The sequence below is a fragment of the Octopus bimaculoides genome, chromosome 27, assembly GCF_046866305.1.
Source record: "Octopus bimaculoides isolate indiv1 chromosome 27, ASM4686630v1, whole genome shotgun sequence".
NCBI lineage: Eukaryota > Metazoa > Mollusca > Cephalopoda > Octopoda > Octopodidae > Octopus > Octopus bimaculoides.
Genome location: NC_142954.1, coordinates 22,631,407 through 22,651,625, shown reverse-complemented (window position 1 = coordinate 22,651,625; position 20,219 = coordinate 22,631,407). Strand labels below are relative to the sequence as shown.

The window sequence follows — 20,219 nt, the reverse complement described above, 5'->3', positions numbered from 1 at the left end:
GCCTGAGATAATTTCTGATTTTGTGTTAAGAATTTCCTGTTTTAAAGTAAAATCTAAATCAAAATCTTCCATGAAGATTTTCTGTCCCAAACATTAGCTTAACCATTCCAACATCAAACCCACCTGAGACTCTTTCTGGTTTTATGACACAAACTTACTGTCTTGAAGTGATCTAAAAACCTTCCATCAAAATTTCATGTTAATTTATTCTCCGAACCACAACTTAATGAAGAATTCAGTTCAATAACTTTATCATTATTTTCAAATTAAGACAAAAACGGTATATTTTGACAGAAATATGGTAAGAAAAGGATTAAAGTTATTTAAATAGATTCTTTGTTTTTCCTAAATTAATTGAAATATATTTCAGCAGAAATATGGTAACAAAAGGGTTAAAGTGATTTATCTTTAAACCATCCATCAAAGTCTCATGTTAATCTATGCTCCAAACAGCACCTTAATGACAAAGTTATTTGACTAAATTCATTATTTTCAAAATTATTGAAATAAAGGCAGTATAAGACAAATGTGGTAAGAAAAGTTATATATTCTTATTACAAAATAATATAGATTTTATTCTCCTCAATTTGCTGCCATGTCAGTCTCTGCTCCATCTTGGTTTGATGGTATCATCTGTTTTATTAAATATGGAATAAACTGGGACTTCTCCTTCAAACATTTCCTCCTTTTGTAGTGGCGTTCTGAAAATGGAAAGAAATCAAGGGAATTAATTGGATAGTTTGGGATAAAAAGGGTTTTTTAGCTGCGCCTGAGGTTGAAGAATTTATAATAATGATAATGGGTTTAAATTTTGACACAAGGCCAGTAATTTCAGGTTGGGGAAGGAGTCTGTTACATCAACCCCCAGTGCTTAACTGGTACTTATTGGCCCAGAAAGAATGAAGGACAATCTCAGCAGAAATTGAACTCAGAACATAAAGATAGACAAAATGATTTTGGCCAAGGATTTTGCCAGTTTGTTGCCTTGTTTATTAACAATAATGGTTTTAAATTTTGGCACGGTCAGAATTTTTTGAGGGGAGGGGGAAGTTGATTAGATTAACCCCCCCCCCCCCCCCCCCAAAAAAAAAGAATATGAAAAGCTAAGTTGATCTTGGCAGAATTTGAACTGAGGAAATACAGAGAAGAATGCTGCTAAGCATTTTGTCTGACATGCTAACAATTCTGCCAGCCCCACAGCCTTAATAACTTTCTACTATAGGCACAAGGCCTGAAGTTTCTGGAGAGAAGACTAGTTGGTTATATCAACCCTGGTACCCATCTGGTACTTATTGATTGTGAAAGGATGAAAGGCAAAATTGACTGCAGTGGAATTTGAACTTAGAAGAAATGCTGCTAGGCTTTTTGTTCAAAAGATAATTCTGCCTAAATTTGTAATAAAAATTATTTCTCAAAATATATTTTAAGAAAGCATTTACAAGAGTGCATAACAAATTAGGTTTCGTGGTAAATAACCTAATAATTTAAAAGACAGTTGTACAAAGTGTGTGTATGTGTATAGTTCAAATTTATAGAAAGACAAAGACAGGTGTAGGAACAACAAGCAAGTATATTAGTTGGGTGTTTGGGGGAAAATGGAAAAGTCTTTTATGTTTCGAGCCCATGCTCTTCAACAGAAAGGAATAAAAGGAAATAAACAGAGACAGAATGAAAAAAACCTGTTGAGTTCAGTGGTTCATATATATATATATATATATGAGTGTGTGGAGACGCAATGGCCCAGTGGTTAGGGCAGTGGACTCGCGGTCATAGGATCGTGCTTTGGATTCCCAGACCGGGCGTTGTGAGTGTTTATTAAGCGAAAACACCTAAAGCTCCACGAGGCTCCAGTAAGATGTGGTGGCGAACCCTGCTGTACTCTTCCACCACAACTTTCTCTCACTCTTTCTTCCTGTTTCTGTTGTGTTTGTAATTCAAAGGGTCAGCCTTCTCACACACTGCGTCACGCTGAATATCCCCGAGAACTACGTTAAGGGTACACGTGTCTGTGGAGTGCTCAGCCACTTGCAAGATAATTTCATGAGCAGGCTGTTCCGTTGATCGGATCAACTGGAACCCTCAACGTCTTAAGCGACGGAGTGCCAACAACAATGACGAAACTAACCAGATCCATCCTCTCGCAACTACCTTATAATGAAAAGGTATATATTGAAATCTCAAAGCTATGAGATAATACAGGATTAATTCAGAACGATGCGAATAAATAAGGATTACATTTGACACAGTAACCCGAGACATAATAATAGTAATACAAACCTGTATATGCTTGGAGATCTCTGTATTGCTGTTGGTTCATCAAATAATCAGTGGGAAGGCAGTTATCAAGGATTTTCTGGAGAAGGATCTGTCCTAACTCGCTGTAGATGGAGTGTGTGTTCCATTTTATCATATAGTTGATCAATGTTCCTGTTAGATTGGAGCGAAAAAAAAAAAAGGGACAAAGGATTTGTATAAATTATTAAAGAAACTAAGATTTTAAGGTTAATAACTATTTTTAATTGTTATTTGTCATTAGAAAGGGCATCCAGCCATTGAAGTCAGTGGAGCTTAGCCCAAATCTTTGGCTTGCCAGCTGTGGCAAACCGTCCAACCCATGCCAGCTTGGAAAGCAGATATCATTTCCTCACCGAGGCCCAGCGTCTGAAGAGAAGTCTCATCATATTTGTATATACACATGTATATATATTTATATATACACATATATTTATATGTGTGTGTTTCTGTTTGCCCCCTTCAACCACTTGACAACTGGTATTAGCTTGTTAACTTAGTGGTTCAGTAAATAGAGGCCGATAGAATAAATACCAGATTTACAAAAATGGGATCGATTTGTTTGACTAAACCCTTCAGCGTGGTGCTCCAGCATGACCACAGTTCAACGACCGAAACCAGTAAAAGATAAAAGATGCCAGATACCCGACTCCAACAGCTGCCATTCACAACACCCTCACCAATATCTGCTGCAACAAGAACCATGCCATGGAAAGCAGTTTTCAAATAGAAATTTCTTTAATATAAGACTTACTTTTCTGATTGTCAGACAATTCCACAAGGATGTCCACTATCTTTGAAGTTTTTCCCGTTTCATAAATTTCTGTAAAGATATCAAATTTATGCATTACATATGCAATGGATTAGCAGTTCGAAACTTCGAAGTCCCTGTCATCAACATTCATGCATAAGAATAATAAATTTGTACTTTACCACAGCATAGAGTAACCCATCAGATTAATGTAAAATTGTTTTTATTATGACTGAACATAAAAAAAACAAACATTAAGATATATACATATATATATATATATATATATATATATATACATATTAAAACAGAACACAAAGGATTCCGCGGTATACGGGGTTCAAGCTTTTATACACAAACAGTCATTGCATCATTATATGAGTATATAATTGATAGACAGGATGGTCTAAAGCTATCTTCAGTCGCAAATATATTCTTTCCCAAGATTATATGACAAAGAAGAAATCACCAAGAAAAAAGGAAAAGAGAGAGAACATTTATATATATATATATATATATATAAAAATGGAGTTAAATGCAGGTGTTATTCAAATGTTTATACTTCCAACATATGCTTTGAAAAAAATATTGCTACTATTCCAGAAGGAATAAAATGATGTAAAACAATGCAATCTTTTCATCATGAGAAAAAGAGAGAAACGAAATGCTTCAATAAGACATTTTAACTGAATGTGATTATTGCATATATGATGATGGGAACGCTGGAAAGTTATTTTTAAAAAAAAACAAAACGTTAATAGATATAATGTCAAAAGTAATTTATAGAAAGAGAAAGAGGAAGAAGAAAGAAATTAGCAGAAAATTAAAAGTGGAGAAATATAGTGAGAAGGAATATATATATATATATACACACACACACACACATGAGTGAACGGACAAACGAAAGAAGGGCACTCAACAAATTTATTGGGACTCAAGAGTATCGACGAATTTGAATCAATTGTTTTGATCCAGACATAAATATATATATCGTTACCAGCGTAGCCTCATTGGCACGTGAAAAAAAGCATTCAAGCGAGGTCGTTGCCAGTGCTGCTGGATTGGCTCCCGTACAGGTGGCACGTAAAAAACACCATTTGAGAGTGGCCGTTGCCAGTACCGCCTCACTGGTCCTCGTGCCAGTGGCACGTAAAAGCACTCTCAGAGTGGTTGGTGTTAGGAAGGGCATCCAGCTGTAGAAACTCTGCCAGATCAAATTGGAGCTTGGTGTAGCCATCTGGTTCACCAGTCCTCAGTCAAATCGTCCAACCCATGCCAGCATGGAAAGCAGACGTAAAACGATGATGATGATGTAGCTGTGTAGTAAGAAGTTTGCTTCTCAACTACAATGAGGCACATTCATGCCTACAGAACATGATTACTGCTCTAGTTTACTCAACGCTTGTTTGTCATTGACGATGAGAGAATCTATCATATCGTATATAGCTACAACTGATGAATGCAGAGAGAATATAAGAGACGAGGGAGAAGAGACGAAGCATTCGAGATGAGATACCTGTCAGTATATTGTAGATGGTGTGAGGTTTATCCAAGTCAAGAGCAATTCTGAGAGCGTTTCGGTTGTTTCCTGCTTTGCACTCATTGGACAGCATCTGCTCCCTACAAGGAAGAAAGGACAGAAAATACATATATATATATCAGGTGACATAACTTGAGTCAAGTCAGTACATAGAGATAGAGAAAACTTACTTAAAGAGTAGCTCATCTCTTTCAGAATCATCTTCTTTCTTCTTTTCTTCTGAGATGTCCTACGAAAAGAAACAGTGATACAGCATCAGTTCAGAGATATGCTGAGATAGAATGCTAGAACAATAGAATCAGCAGGATTACAATTTAGCCGGGAGATGGATGCAATGACCAAGACCATTGGCATTATGTCATGCTTGAGAAGACTCACCAAGCTGAGCAAAATCACAGTTGTGGCAGATACGGGTGTCACACAAATTGGCACCTGTGCCAGTGGCATACAAATGGTACCGGCGCTGGTGGCACGTAAAAACACCCATTACACTCTCAGAGTGGTCGTCATTAGGAAGGGCAACTAGCTGTAGAAAGCCATGCCAAATCAGACTGGAGTCTGGTGCAGCCTTCCAGCATGCTAGTATGGACAACGGATGTTAAATGATGATGATCACACACACACACACACAAGGGGGTACTGATAAGTTCCTGGTTTTAAGGGTATCGCAAAAGGCCTGGCTGGAGGTCCAATCTTCCGAGGTCCTTCACAGAGCTAAGAAAAAATGAAGGACCGCTGCAATAAGTGTGTGAATCTGAGAGGGGAATACGTTGAATAAAACCATAATTAACTGATCCTCCTCTATTTTCTTTTACCCAAAGACAGGAACTTTTCTGCCTCACTCCCTTGTATCTAGTTTACTGTTCCTTTAAAGTAAAATCAACTAAAAAAAATTTCCAGAAAAATTTAATTAATAAATGTAAAATGCTTGTGGCTCGTTACCTGCCAAAATCTAATTAGTGAATCAGATCCACCTGAAACAATAGTCTTTGAGTCTTTGCTGACATCAATAGCCCAAGCGTGTTCGGTGTGAGCCTCAATGTGTTCCAGAAGAGTCTGAGAGAGAAGGTTCCAGATGTTGAGAAAACCATCACTGCAACTACAAGTAACAAGAAAGAAAATGTTGCGAAAATACATTTTGGTAGAAATGTCAAAAAAAAAAAAAAAAAAAGGATGGAAAGAGGAGGAGGAGAGACTGGTTTATCTGGTGACACTAGGTAGATATGGTATGTATGTATGGGTGGAGGCGCAATGGCCCAGTGGTTAGGGCAGCGGACTCGCGGTCATAGGATCGCAGTTTCGATTCCCAGACCGGGCGTTGTGAGTGTTTATTGAGCGAAAACACCTGAAGCTCCACGAGGCTCCGGCAGGGGATGGTGGCGAACCCTGCTGTACTCTTCCACCACAACTTTCTCTCACTCTTACTTCCTGTTTCTGTTGTGCCTGTAATTCAAAAGGGTCAGCCTTGTCACGCTGAATATCCCCGAGAACTACGTTAAGGGTACACGTGTCTGTGGAGTGCTCAGCCACTTGCATGTTAATTTCACGAGCAGGCTGTTCCGTTGAACGGATCAACTGGAACCCTCAACGTCGTAAGCGACGGAATGCCAACAAAAAAGTAGCTAGTTGGAAAAAAGAAAAAGGTTATATACATAAGGTACATGGCCTAGTGGTGAAGGTGTTTCACTGATGATTGCAAGATTGTGGTTTCAATTCCCAGACCAGTAGTGTGTTGTGCTTTTGAGCAAAACACTTCATTTTATGTTGCTTCAGTTTACTCAGCTGTAAACGGGTTGCTTTACAATGGTCTGGGGTTCTGTCCAGGGGGAATGTTGGCCTGCATGCCTAGCCAGCAGGGGGGCACCATCTGAAAGCTATAACAATGCAAGGAAGCGCATTGTGACCAGCGATGTATAACAATATCCAATAATCCAGCGATTACACAGAGGTTATAATCATATATGGTTGCAACAGTTCAAATAAAATAATTAAAAGCTGTTGTCACAAATTAGACCCCAATTTAAAGGAGACCATGGGCACATGTATAAAACTAGGAGTTCGTTGGTTACAATGACAAGTGTTCTAGTTGATCCGATCAACGGAACAGCCTGCTTGTGAAATTAACATCCAAGTGGCTGAGTACTCCTCAGACATGCGTACCCTAAGTGTAGTTCTCCGGGAGATTCAGCACGACATACGGAATGTGACAGGGCTGGCCCTTTGAATCGCAGGTGCAATTCCACGAGGAATCAGACACGACTTTATAAGTGTGAACTGAATAGTCAAACCACTGAGGACACACGGACACACAGAGTTCTATGAACAGGAGACGAAGAAAGGAAAGAATAGTAGATGTATTTAGACTCACCCGGTGATAACGTGGCGTCCGTTGTTCAAAAACAGAACCTTCATAACAGGCATCTCATGGTTAAGTACCTGAAAATAGCATAGAATCTCAGAGAATGTGGTGTGTGTGTTTAGTCGTGGGCAAAAAGTCACGCACCAAAACATTATAGTATTATTATTATCTAAGGCAGTGAGCTGGCAGAATTGTTAGCACGCTGGACGAAATGTTTAGTGGTATTTTGCTTGTTATGTTCTGAGTTCAAATTCTGCCGAGGCCAACTTCACCTTTCATCCTCTTGGGGTCGATAAATTAAGTACTAGTGAAAACCTTTGGAAATGGGCTGTGCGTGAGAAGACCCGGCAAGCCAAGTAAGATCGTTGCCAGTGCCCCCGGACTGGTTCTTGTGCGGGTGGCACATGAGATGCACCATTTTGAGCGTGGCCGTTGCCAGTACCGCCTGACTGGCTCCTGTAGGATTTTCGAGCGAGATCGTTGCCAGTGCCCCTGGACTGGCTTGTGCGGGTGGCACATAAAAGACACCATTTCGAGCGTGGCCGTTTTCGTGCGGGTGACACGTAAAAGCACCCACTACACTCTCTGAGTGGTTGGCGTTAGGAAGGGCATCCAGCTGTAGAAACTCTGCCAAATCAGACTGGAGCCTGGTGTTGCCATCCGGTTTCACCAGTCCTCAGTCAAATCGTCCAACCCATGCTAGCATGGAAAGCGGACGTTAAACGATGATGATGATGATGATGATGAAACATTGGAGTTGATGTAATCAACTAGTCCCCTCCCCTCAAATTTCAGGGCTTGTGCCTTTAATAGAAAGGATTATTATTATTATTATTATCACAATTTAAGGCAGCAAGCTGGCAGAATTGTTAGCACGCTGGACGTAATGCTTATTTTTGTCTGTTGCTACATTCTGAGTTCAAATCCTGTTGAGGTCGACTTTGCCTTTCATCATTTTTGGGGTTGATAAATTAAGTAGCAGAGAAAGGCTGGAGTTGATGTAAGTCAACTAGTCCCCTCTCCTCAGGCTTTGTGCCTTTAGTGGAAAGGATTATCGCTGTTATAATTCACTTTGTTCCTCATGTACAAATATGTCTGTATTCACGTGGTGTCGTACATTGTGGCACAACATGGCAGTGATGGAAGTTGGCCAGAGTGGTGCTATGAGGAAAGCAATTAGGATGTTTGAAGAAGGCTCGTTATCCGTTATGCTGACGGCACTAGCAGACGAGAGAGAGATACTTGCTGGAGAAGCACCACAGAACCACCACCTCCACCTCCAGTTGTCCTGTCATGGTTCAGGGGATTAGAATTGCACTGTATTATTGCAAGAGGCGAGGCACAATGGCCCAGTGGTTAGGGCAGCGGACTCGCGGTTTCGATTCCCAGACCAGGCTTTGTGAGTGTTTATTGAGCGAAAACACCTAAAAGCTCCACGAGGCTCCGGCAGGGGATGGTGGTGAACCCTGCTGTACTCTTCCACCACAACTTTCTCTCACTCTTACTTCCTGTTTCTGTTGTGCCTGTAATTCAAAGGGTTAGCCTTGTCACACTGTGTCACGCTGAATATCCCTGAGAACTACGTTAAGGGTACACGTGTCTGTGGAGTGCTCAGCCACTTGCATGTTAATTTCACAAACAGGCTGTACCATTGATCGGATCAACTGGAACCCTCGACGTCGTAAGCAACTGAGTGCCAACAACATATTGCAAGAGCCAATGTCTAATCAGCCAGCACATGGAGAAACCTTTGGGGCTACCTGTCTCCTGTTAAGTACCCAACGAACATGTGGCTTGTTGGTACCTGTAACCACGTTTCTATGGTCAGCCAGTCACCATGCAGCAAGTTGTAACATAGAACCAAGACAGTGTTTAGCATAACAAATCAAACCTGGTTATTTACAACGAAGAAGATACTTACCATTGCTGTGGAGAAGTCTGAAATCTTCCAAACTCTGACCGTTCTATCGTGGGAAGCGGTGAAAACACACTGCAAAGACAAAGGCAAAGAATTAAACTCTATTTCCCCACCCCATTGCTAACACCTTATTAATGTCTGCTTTTCCATGCTTGCATTGGGTGGATGGAATTTGTTGAAGAATAAATAAAAAAAGTAAAATTAACAGAAGGTGAAGTAAAAAAATAAATATCCACAGGTGCAGGAGTGGCTATGTGGTAAGTAGCTTGCTTAACCAACCACATGGTTCCGGGTTCAGTCCCACTGCATGCCACCTTGCACAAGTGTCTTCTACTATAGCCTCAGGCTGATCAAAATCTTGTGAGTGGATTTGGTAGATGGAAACTGAAAGAAGCCTGTCATATATATATATATGTGTGTGTGTCTGTTTGTCACCCCCACCATCGCTTGACAACCAATGTTGGTGTGATTTTGTCCCGGTAAGACACTAATAGAATAAGTCCTGGAGTCGATCTGTCCAACTAAAGGTTGTGCTCCAGCATGGCCACAGTCAAATGACTGAAACAAATAAAAGAATATTTGCATATATGTATCAATACCTGGACTGAACCTGGAACCATGTGGTTCAGAAACAAGCTTCTTACCACACAGCCACACCTGTGCATATCTATAATTAATCTATTCATCTAATTATGGATATTAAAAGTCCTTACCTTGTCTACAGGAGAGAATGCCACTGACGTTAAGCGCGATTTGTGTCCCTTGAAAGTACCAAGGACTTCAAATGATGACACGTCCCAGAGCTGCAAAAATAAAATGGAAAAACACATCATAAAATCCCCAGATATATAAAGAACAAGTAACCAGATACAGTCTTATATTTAAGAGATGAGGAATTATGTACATTATTTACATTTGACGGATATTTGTCCTCATCTTGTTTGTTGATAACATAACGTTTCAGCTGATATACCCTCCAGCCTTCATCAGGTGTCTTGGGGAAATTTCAAACGTGGGTTCTCATTCCTGAAGTATTTTTCAATGTCATTATTATTATTATTATTATTATTCAGGTCACTGCCTGGAATCGAAAGGAAGTCTTGAGATTTGTAGCCCGTGCTCTTAACCACTACGCCATGGGCAATTAGTTTATTTTTAGAATGACATTGCAGGGTCGGTATGAGATGCCTGATTGGGCCAGTTTGAACATAAAACAAGTAGAATGCATTGAGTGCTTATGGTCAGTTTAAATGCTAAAGGACTAAAACAGTAAAATTTTATCATAGAAACAGGGACCGACTCAGACGAATTGGTATCAAAACGGTTAATAATGACAAAGTTATTTAATTCATTAAATGAGTTCAAATGAAGAAGACATATTTCAATAGAAATATGGTGACCAAAAGATTGGAATCCTACTCACTTTAGCCGTGTGGTCTTCAGACCCAGTTACAAAGAGATTATCATTTGGCGACACAGCAACACAGGAAATAGTTTTGGAATGACCACTTCCCATCTGATTAGCCTTCATTACTGCTGATTCCTTCTTGGAGAACTCTGCAGGAATTTTCCACATTTTCACTGTGCAGTCTGTTGATACACTAAGAAGCTTCGAAGATGAGGTCCTTGTGAAGAAGAAAAAAAAAACAACTTTATTGTCATCAACATTATTATTATTATGATTACAGTGATAATTAAGACGACAAGCTGGCAGAGTTGTTAGGACAGTGGGCAAACTGTTTAGCAGCATTTTTATGTTCTGAGTTCAAATCCCGCTGAGTACCTGTTAAGCATAGGGGTTGATGTAAATGACTTAACCCCTTCACTGAAATTTGCTGGCCTTGTGCCAAAGTTTGGAACCGTTATTTATATTATTATTATTATTGTAGCAAGCTTTAGAAATGTGTTTCAACATCACTGGTGCCAAGCTTTGTCAGCCTTTCCATTTCCCTTGGATAACATCAGTGGTGAGGGGAGACTGGCATGCATGGCCAACTAGTAGTCTTCTACAAACAACCTTGCCAGGATTTGCACTTTGGAGGGGAACTTTCTAGGTTCAATCCTAGATGGTTTCATTATTGTCATCATCATCTAACGTCCATTTTCTGTGCTTATAAATAAAATAAAACTTACCGGAAAAAAGTCACAGCATCAACGGACATGGAATGGCCGTAACCAATGGCAACACAGCAAACTGACTTGTCTTTAGTCAGAAGCCATAAACGTATGGTTTTGTCCTGCAGAACAAAAGAGAAATGTGGAAGAGACGTCAGTGTACAAATCTTTCTTTTATTTTTATCTTATTCGCTTCAGTCATTGGCCTGTGGGATTGAACCCAAGAGCACATGGTCCGTAAGCAAACCTTCTTAACGACACCACCATGGCTGTGCCTACATGTCCATATAGCATTCAAATATCATTTAAGAACCAAGAGTGATCTCCCTTATGCTGCAAAATTATACGAGAGTCGCATCTTCATCCTTTAACGTTCATTCCCCAGCTGGCATGGGTTGGACGGTTAATCAATATATTCCACCACAAGGTCCTTGCAAGAACCCCTAGCAGTGCCAGCAGAGTACAGGCTACTGCTAGGGCTTCTCAGGCTGGACAAGTCAAAGGATAGAGGCCAAACTAATACGGACCACCCCTTCCCAGAGGTAAAAATGGGTTCATGTAGGGCCAACACCTTTATCTAGAAAAAAAAAGGAGTGGCTGTGTGGTAAGTAGCTTGCTTACCAACCACATGGTTCTGGGTTCAGTCCCACTGCGTGGCACCTTGGGCAAGTGTCTTCTACTATAGCCTCGGGCCGACCAAAGCCTTGTGAGTGGATTTGGTAGATGGAAACTGAAAGAAGCCCGTCACATATATGTATATATATATATATGTGTGTGTGTGCGTATATGTTTGTCCCCCCAACATCGCTTGACAACCGAGGCTGGTGTGTTTACGTCCTCGTAACTTAGTGGTTCGGCAAAAAGAGATCCGATAGAATAAGTACTAGGCTTACAAAGAATAAGTCCTGGGGTCAATTAGCTCGACTAAAAGGCGATGCCCCAGCATGGCCGCAGTCAAGAGCAAGCATTGATGATCATTCAAACCAACAAGATCTGGGAGAGGAAGGCCTTTACTCAGGGAAAGCATATGATTAACCCAGAAAAGGGGTAGAGGAGAGGATGCCCTAAAATACTGAGGCAAAGCTGAAAGAGTAGGGATCCGAAAAGACAATGTGGAAGCAAGAAGTATGGGAAAAAAAGTTGGTGGTGGCCTACGCTCCGAAGGAAGCAGAGGGTTTAAGAAATGAGATGAATGTGTTACCTTGGAACAACTGGCCAGCAGTTGAGGTTTTGTTGGACATATGTCAAGACCAACGACAATATCTGTGTGACCTCGCAAAACCTGACAAGTCCAATCACTGATTTTATAAACAGCAATGTTCTCTGAATTACTAGCGACAGCCATAAATTCCTCCTTGAAACCAAAGAATCTCACCTCAAGAACATCATCGAAGAAACCACAAAACTGCAAAGACAAAATCCAAAAAAAAAAGAGGAATAAACATTTAATAAAAAAAAAACATAAAATAAATGATAGATTTTTTGATGGAGTGATTGTGACTATCTTTTTATCTTTTACTTGTTTCAATCATTAGACTGTGGCCATGCTGGGGCACCACTTTGAAGGACTCTAAGATGAATGAATTGACCCCAGTACTTATATTTTGATAAGCTTGTGCTAAGTAATGGGTATCAAACTTTGAAGTAGGGGACAGACAAAGACACACACACATAAGTAATATATATATATATATATATATATATATATATACTGGCACACACACACAATGGGATTCTTTCAGTTTCATCATCATCATTTAACGTCCGCTTTCCATGCTAGCATGGGTTGGACGATTTGACTGAGGACTGGTGAACCAGATGCCTACACCAGGCTCCAATCTGATCTGGCAGAGTTTCTACAGCTGGATGCCCTTCCTAACGCCAACTACTCCGAGAGTGTAGTAGGTACTTTTACGTGCCACCGGCACGAGGGCCAGTCAATCTACCAAATCCACTCACAAGGCTTTAGTAGACCCAAAAGCTAAAATGTTTGCATGGGTTTGCATTTGTCCTCTCACTCCTTGACAACTGGTGCTGGTTTGTTTATGTCCCTAAGAGATAATCATTTAGCAAAAAGAGACCAACACTTTAAGTACTAGACATTAAAAAGAAAAGGAAAAAAGTAATGGAGTTGATTTTTTAGACTAAAAACCGTTCAAGGTGGTGCCCCAGCTTGGCCACAATCCAATGATTGAAACAGGTAAAATATGAAAGAAAACGTTCAGTAATTTCCAGTCCTCCCATCCTCCACCTCAACACTTTTCATAATGCAACTGGCAGAGGTGTAAATCTCTTAATACTTACCTGTTTTCTACAACTCAAATCTGTCGGGTTGTATAAGGAAATGATGCAATCATTGTCCACCACCACAACACTTTCACCACAGCTACCTCCACCACCACCATCATCATCATCACCAGCCTCATCCTTATCTTCATCACGGTCAAGAGTCATCCCAGTGGAAGTTGCCTGCATGATGCCAGACTTGTGTTTGCTCTCAGCCTGTTTAACGATGGTCGTACCTTTGTTAGCATCCCACACGTTCAATACACCTGCAGAAAGAAGATTAACAAATCAATACATAAAGTTTGGTTTACATTCCAAGAATTACTGGTATTTCTCAGTGTGAAGGATTTTCTGAGTTTAACCCTTTCGCATTTAGACTGGCCAAAATATTCTACATGTCTTATGTTCAAACTGGCCAAATCTGGCCTCTTGCACCTATCCTACAATGCCATTCTAAAAATTAACAGTTACCTGGTGAAAATCTCAAAGCTAAGAGATAATACAGGATTAATTCAAAACAATGTGAATAAATAAGGATTACTTTAGAGAGAAAAATGTGAATGCTAAAGGGTTTAAGATGCAACTGTTATGTTTGTCTTAGGAAACAAAAAAAAGGGTTGATTCATTCAACTAAAACTCTTCAAAGCTGTGCCCCCAAAAGGCTGCAATCCAATGACTGAAACAAGCAAAGGTAAAAGGTATATGAAATACACAACTACCAAGCAGGTATTAGTAAAGAAGAACTCTATGGAAAGTTTTGTCCTTGGCAGCACCTTTCTCGGCGTTATGGGACAACCCCAGCACCTTTAGAAAATAGGTCAGAGGGGGAGGAAGACATAGAGTGTTGTGGAGAAAAAGTGAGAAGAAACAAACAGATCCCTTACCTTTGGACCCTGCAGTTATAAAACAAGGACCCTTTTTTTTCTTGAAATGCCTGGCAACTAAAACCAAGGATTCTATGGACTACAAAAGAGAAAGAAAAGAAAAGCAAGATGTATGAATGAATATAGGAGAGACAAATGTGATTGTGTGGTGTTTATGCCTTTCTGAAGTAGATTAGCGGAATGAGTAATAAAAGACGAATTGAACCTTTCTGTGTCAGGCTACATGATAGACATAGCAGCCAAATTCCCCTTTTATCATAAATGAATTAAGTATATAAGTAATAGAGGTAGACAAGAAATGAAGCCCCTCAAGTGCTCAGAAGGTCCTTAGTAGTTTAGATCTTCTGTAACTTAGGGTATGGGTGTTGTGAAACCATAATAGTCTGGGCAAGGACTGAGTGAGAAAAGTTGAGGGAACTCGTCTTGCGTTTCTTTTGCAGTGCAGTGTATTGTAAAAGAAAAGGAACTTTCTAGAAGAGTACCTCAAAGACTGGAATGGTCTTCTGGATGGTAAAGGTTTTCGTGTCCCACATTGTGACTATACTGTCACGTCCAGAACTGCAATAGAAACAGTGAGAATCAAATATAATTCAAAACAGATGGTTCAATGGATAGAGGAAGATTTAGATGATATTACTACTACTACCACTACTTATTTGATCTTCACTTAAGCTTTATTATTATTATTATTAGTTTATTTGTCAGAGTTCTTTTGCCATGCATTCTGTGACCTCTTCAATGACTATCTGTTTTTCATGTCTCCTGTTTGGTTTATTCCATCTTGTCTTTATTGGCAAAATGACATTTAGATGGATAAAGAGACAATTAGGTAGACAAGGAAAGGGTTAGAAAATATAGTAATGAAGGCACTGAGCTGGCAGAAACATTAGCATGCTGGGCGAAATGCTTAGCGGTATTTCGTCTGCCGCTATGTTCTGAGTTCAAATTCCACCGAGGTTGACTGCCTTTCATCCTTTTGGGGTCGATTAAATAAGTACCCGTTACTAGTTGTTGGTAATCATGTATAGCATAGTTTCATTCTTTTTGGAAATCCTCAGCAGGATATAACCTGTAACTTATTAATTAGACATATTACGAACTGAGACATTTTATTAAAGATGTTTTGTTTCATTAATTTGCTTTGAAGAACATTGATAGTTTAGGAATCAAGTGAAAGAGAGAACATTCAGAGAGTTTATGTACAAAAGAATAACCGTTTCCGAGGGGAAGTTAATGGTTGTAATAACTTACCTGAGCATCGTCTGGCTGTCTTCAGTCAGAATCATATCAGTAACTGCAGCTGAGTGATGGCTGCATGTCTTGATGACTGACTTTCTACGTAAGTTGTACAAACAGATCTCTCCATTGTCTGAGCCAGATAAAAGATTCACTTCTTCTCCACAAGGCACAAACAAAAGGCACCTTAAAATAAATGAATACAAATCAACAACAGTGACTTTGCTATTCTTTTTCATTTGTTTTCCTTTAGATACATTTCTATAGTGGAGGCGCAATGGCCCAGCGGTTAGGGCAGCGGACTCACGGTCATAGCATCGCGGTTTCGATTCCCAGACCGGGCGTTGTGAGTGTTTATTGAGGAGTGAAAACACCTAAAGCTCCACGAGGCTCCGGCAGGGGATGGTGGCGAACCCTGCTGTAGTCTTTCACCACAACTTTCTCTCACTCTTACTTCCTGTTTCTGTTGTGCCTGTAATTCAAAGGGTCAGCCTTGTCACACTGCACCTCCATATATATATAAATATATATATATATATATAATTAGATTGGAGCCTGGTGTTGCCATCTGGTTTCACCAGTCCTCAGTCAAATCGTCCAACCCATGCTAGCATGGAAAGCGGACGTTAAACGATAAGGATGATGATATATATATATATATGAAAATTCTTTCAATTTTCCAGTTTCCACAAACTAAATCCACTCGCAAGCCTTTGGTTGGCCCAGGGCTGTAATAGAAAACACTTGCCCAAGGTGACTAGACATGAGAGATGAGTATATTTATTTAACCACATAACATCCATCGGATTACAGCCATTTCACAGTCTTCATCATGTTATAATTTCAGCGTATAATAAATTAGCCAGGTCCACTAGAAGAGCTCTGTGTAATTGTCACAGGATTCTATGAACCCATATATTGCACTACACACACACACACACACACACATTGCTGTAAGGTTCAGGATGCGACTGGTTAAAGTACATATAAATACTCCTTACCGTATAATACCAGAGTTTCTTTTGAAGTTGTGGGTGCAATATCGATGTTCAATGTCCCATACTTTAACAACAGAGTCGATCCCTCCAGTGGCAAGCAGGTTCCCTCCCTCGTTGAACTTCATACTTTGGACATGATTTGAATGGAGCGACTGGAGAAAGAAAATAACAATAATAATAATAATAATAATAATAATGATTTCAAATTTTGGAACCCAGGAGTTACACAGTTCCAGGTACCGTACACATATAAGTTAGAGTACAATAATATAACAGATAAAGCAAACAACAACAAAAACACTCTACATAGGCCAGAGAAAACATTCAAGTAATTATTAATCTATCATGAAAACTCGACAAAAGACATTGGCCTGTAATGTTTTAGCGGTACATGTGTCTTATTAAGGTTTAATCCATACTTACCCTCCAGGAGTAGTTATGAGTTTCTTCAGATGATAAATCAATCAATGAGATCTGCAGGAGTGTATCAGCAACAGCCAGTTTCTAAGGAATAGAAATAAAGTTTAGCCTTTTTTCGCATCCAGATTACTCTGTCAAACGTAATGCTTATTTGTTCATTTTGGTTTGAATTGATCCTGTATTATCTTTTAACTTCAATAGTTTAATGATGGGATTGTTTATTTTTTAGGATAGGTGTGAGAGGCTGGACTTGGTCATTTCTACTATAAAACAGGTAAAATATTTGGGCTGGATTTGGCTGCTTTAAATCCTAAAGGGTCAACATGTTGACAATCTCACAAAGAAACTCAATTTTGAAGATGTAGTTTGTGTGCGAGTTCATCTCTTCACATCATTACATCGATGCTTATGTATGTGTCTTGTAAACATTAATATGTGAAAATCAGTGTAAAAAAAAACACCCTGACTTGAAAAACAAGGGTTGTCAACAGGAAGGGCATCCAGCTGTAGTATACAACCCAAAATCCCTTTGTTTGGAACAGAAATTTTAGTGGAACATTTAAATTCCGAATACTTTATAACAAGAAGTTTGTACCATGGAACCAGGGAGCGGTCTCAGGTAGGTTGGTCTCAAAAGGGAAGTGATGAAGAAATGAGTAGTTTTAGAGTGTGCCACTATTTATAGTGGTCAGCATAAAACCCACCCCCTGTGTGGCACATGTTTTACAGCATTAAATTCAACTTACCTGGCCATTGGGTGTCACCTGATTGCATGTCACACTGAGACCGTCAGACTGTAAAACAAAATATAAATATACAATCAAAGAAAAGGTATTTTCAAAACACCCATAACATATCCATAGCACTTACTCAGCACTACCTGAAAACCCATGGGTCTAATTGACACAACTGTCGCTCATAACCTATATATATATATATATATATATCCATGTACATATATGCATATTATTGTTTGGTTTTATGAGAAGTTATATATAAAAATTTAACATTAAACTGAAGGATCACTCAATACTTTTTTGAGTAGAGTACATGTTTATTAAAATTTTCCAAAGAAAATGTTGAAAGTAACTTTGAAGAACCCCTGAGGCAAAAGGGAAATTGTAGATGTGTAAAGAAACTTTGAAAATAATGGCAGGAGAAGAAAAAAGAGAGAGAAAACCCTGCTGATCCTTAAGTTGAAATAAAGAGAAGGCAGCCAATTCCAAGAAGGTAAACTAACATTTCACTTACCAGTTGTATGATTCGAGTAAGTTTTCCAGTGTCTTTCGACACAACATTCACTTGGGTTTTGTAGATACATATCAAATGGTCTTGTGTCACCTGGAAAAAAAAAGGTATTCACATTCATTATCATCATCATCATTATTGTTTTAACATCTGCTTCTCCATGCTTGCATCAGTCAGACAGAATTTATTGAGGCAGGTTTTCCTGCTGCCAACTGTTTCCAAGCAAGCTAATATTTCCCCATGGCCAGACATGTTTTTCACAGAAGACTGGAAACAAATAACCTCGCTTGTATGATGATACTGTCCATTTACAGCCATCACATGATGTCTAAGTAAGAGTACACACAAAACAGGCTTCTTTCAGTGTTCTTCGACCGAATCTACTTACAGGGCTTGCTTAACCCTTTAGCATTTAATCCGGCCAAAATATTTTACTTGCTCTATGTTCAAACTGGCCAGATCTGACATCTCACACCTAGTCATTTTGAACATAAATAATCACGTCATCGAAATCTCGAGGTTAGGAGATAATTCAAAACATCATGAATAAATAAGCATCACATTTGACAAAATAAATCTGAAAGTTAAAGGGTTAAGGTGTCACATTCACTTGATTGTGAAGCGAACTTCCAAACCAAAGAATCATGAAATAAAGGCCGTACAGAAAAGGAAAGGTGGATGTAGTGTCGTTCATGTTTTTCTCAAGAGAATCGGCAGTGATAGAGAAGTGAAGTGGAATGGTGTGAGGCATTGGACCAGGTTCTTCAGTCGAACATGTATTCTACAAGAGTCACAGAAAAATGTAAATACTTACAGAAATCTTCCCAGCACTGTAGAACGGACCATATTCCAAAGATTTACTGAAACTAGAAGAAAACAGGGTCTCAAAATCTTCATTCTATGTCGGTCTTGGACAACAGGCAAAGATTATGAAGGTGCTGTGCCATCTCCTCCCCGTCCTCTTTAGTCTTTGCAAACCACATAGGGAGATCACTAGTGCTGATGGCACGAGGAAAGCACTCAATACACACTATGAAGTGTTTGGTGTTAGGAAAGGCAACCAGCTGTGGTAAACACTGGAGCATGATGCAGTCCCTGGGCCCAAGAGATCCTGTCAAACCATCCAACCCATGCTAGTATGGAATATAGACATTAAACGATGAAGGGGATGATATCCTGAATGTTCTAGCTTGGTCAATGATGAGGGAAAAGCACCTAAAACAATTAATGAAAGCACGATCCATTTCATTCGCTCGCGAGTGACGGCTTTCTGTACATTTTGTACATACCCGCCCCCATTAGTATGCTTTTGATTGTAGGCCTATTTGATCAGGGTTAATCTGCGACTGAACAGCCACAACCGCTCTATTTGCCACTCTAGAGTTTGTTTTATAAATAATATCTAAGGTAGGACATCGTATAATTCGGTCCTGGGCGATCTTTCGTTTTGAGTAGATTTTACGTCATTTCTAATCCACGTGCGTTTGTTTATGTTTCTGAACAAGATCGTCGCTTTCCGTAAAAGGGTTTTAGGGTTAGGGTTATGGAATTCCGTCCCTAACCCTAAAACCCTTTTACGGAAACATAAACAAACGCACGTGGATTAAAAATGACGTAAAATGTACTCAAAACGAAAGATCGCCAGATAGTCGCATTATGTTAGCAAGTGTAATTTCACGTTCAACACTGTTAACTATATTTTAGGTGTTTCTAATAGTTTCCGACTTGTTTATCTATCCATTTGCATGACTACGATATAGTAGCTAAAAGCGTTGAAAATATAGGCTCTGGGTTTAGATCCAGATCAAGAATTTATTTATATATCTAGAAATAACGAAGCTTGATGTCGAAATATACATAGAATAGTAGGACCCGAAGAAATTAGAAATGGTCTTTATTGGCGATCATTAATACACAGCAGATTGTCGAGTAAAATATATTTATGTTTAGACATTGTAGAAAAATAGAAGTTTCAAATGAAAGGTGATGATAACAGTCAAGAAAACTTCAAAGTACTGGGAATAAATGATTTTTGAATGAAATCGAATAAAGTCAATTTATGAATAATAAATAAACTTACTTAATTTTCTCTTTCGACATAACGTGGAAGAATCAAAATCATAAACACGTGTTTATAACCGGATGTTACACCGTTCTCGTCTGCGCATGTGC

The 20,219-nt window shown here is 39.3% G+C and overlaps 1 protein-coding gene across 1 annotated transcript; it reads right to left on the bottom strand.

Annotated features, from left to right (window-relative positions):
- Positions 1–529: 529 nt before the first annotated feature.
- LOC106882758 (transducin beta-like protein 3) lies at positions 530–20,196 on the bottom strand. The gene is made up of 22 exons (XM_089343446.1): positions 20,128–20,196; positions 18,862–18,913; positions 18,051–18,140; positions 17,546–17,593; positions 16,803–16,883; positions 16,383–16,531; positions 15,397–15,567; positions 14,628–14,703; positions 14,146–14,224; positions 13,280–13,527; positions 12,177–12,380; positions 10,994–11,097; positions 10,284–10,485; positions 9,574–9,663; positions 8,864–8,932; positions 6,952–7,019; positions 5,526–5,682; positions 4,754–4,812; positions 4,560–4,663; positions 3,047–3,115; positions 2,278–2,427; positions 530–701 (listed from the first exon to the last, which is right to left on the bottom strand). The coding sequence occupies exons 1-22, from the start codon at positions 20,145–20,147 to the stop codon at positions 583–585; spliced, it is 2,409 nt and encodes an 802-aa protein (XP_089199572.1). The 5' UTR covers positions 20,148–20,196; the 3' UTR covers positions 530–582.
- Positions 20,197–20,219: the final 23 nt, after the last annotated feature.

Coding starts and splice junctions, on each gene's coding strand:
- LOC106882758 (XM_089343446.1), bottom strand. CDS start 20,147: ATGTCGAAAGAGAAAATTAA. Junction 10,486..10,993: donor GATGCTGTGACTTTTTTCCG/GTAAGTTTTATT, acceptor CTTCTTCACAAG/GACCTCATCTTCGAAGCTTC. Junction 9,664..10,283: donor CTGAAGACCACACGGCTAAA/GTGAGTAGGATT, acceptor TTATTTTTGCAG/CTCTGGGACGTGTCATCATT.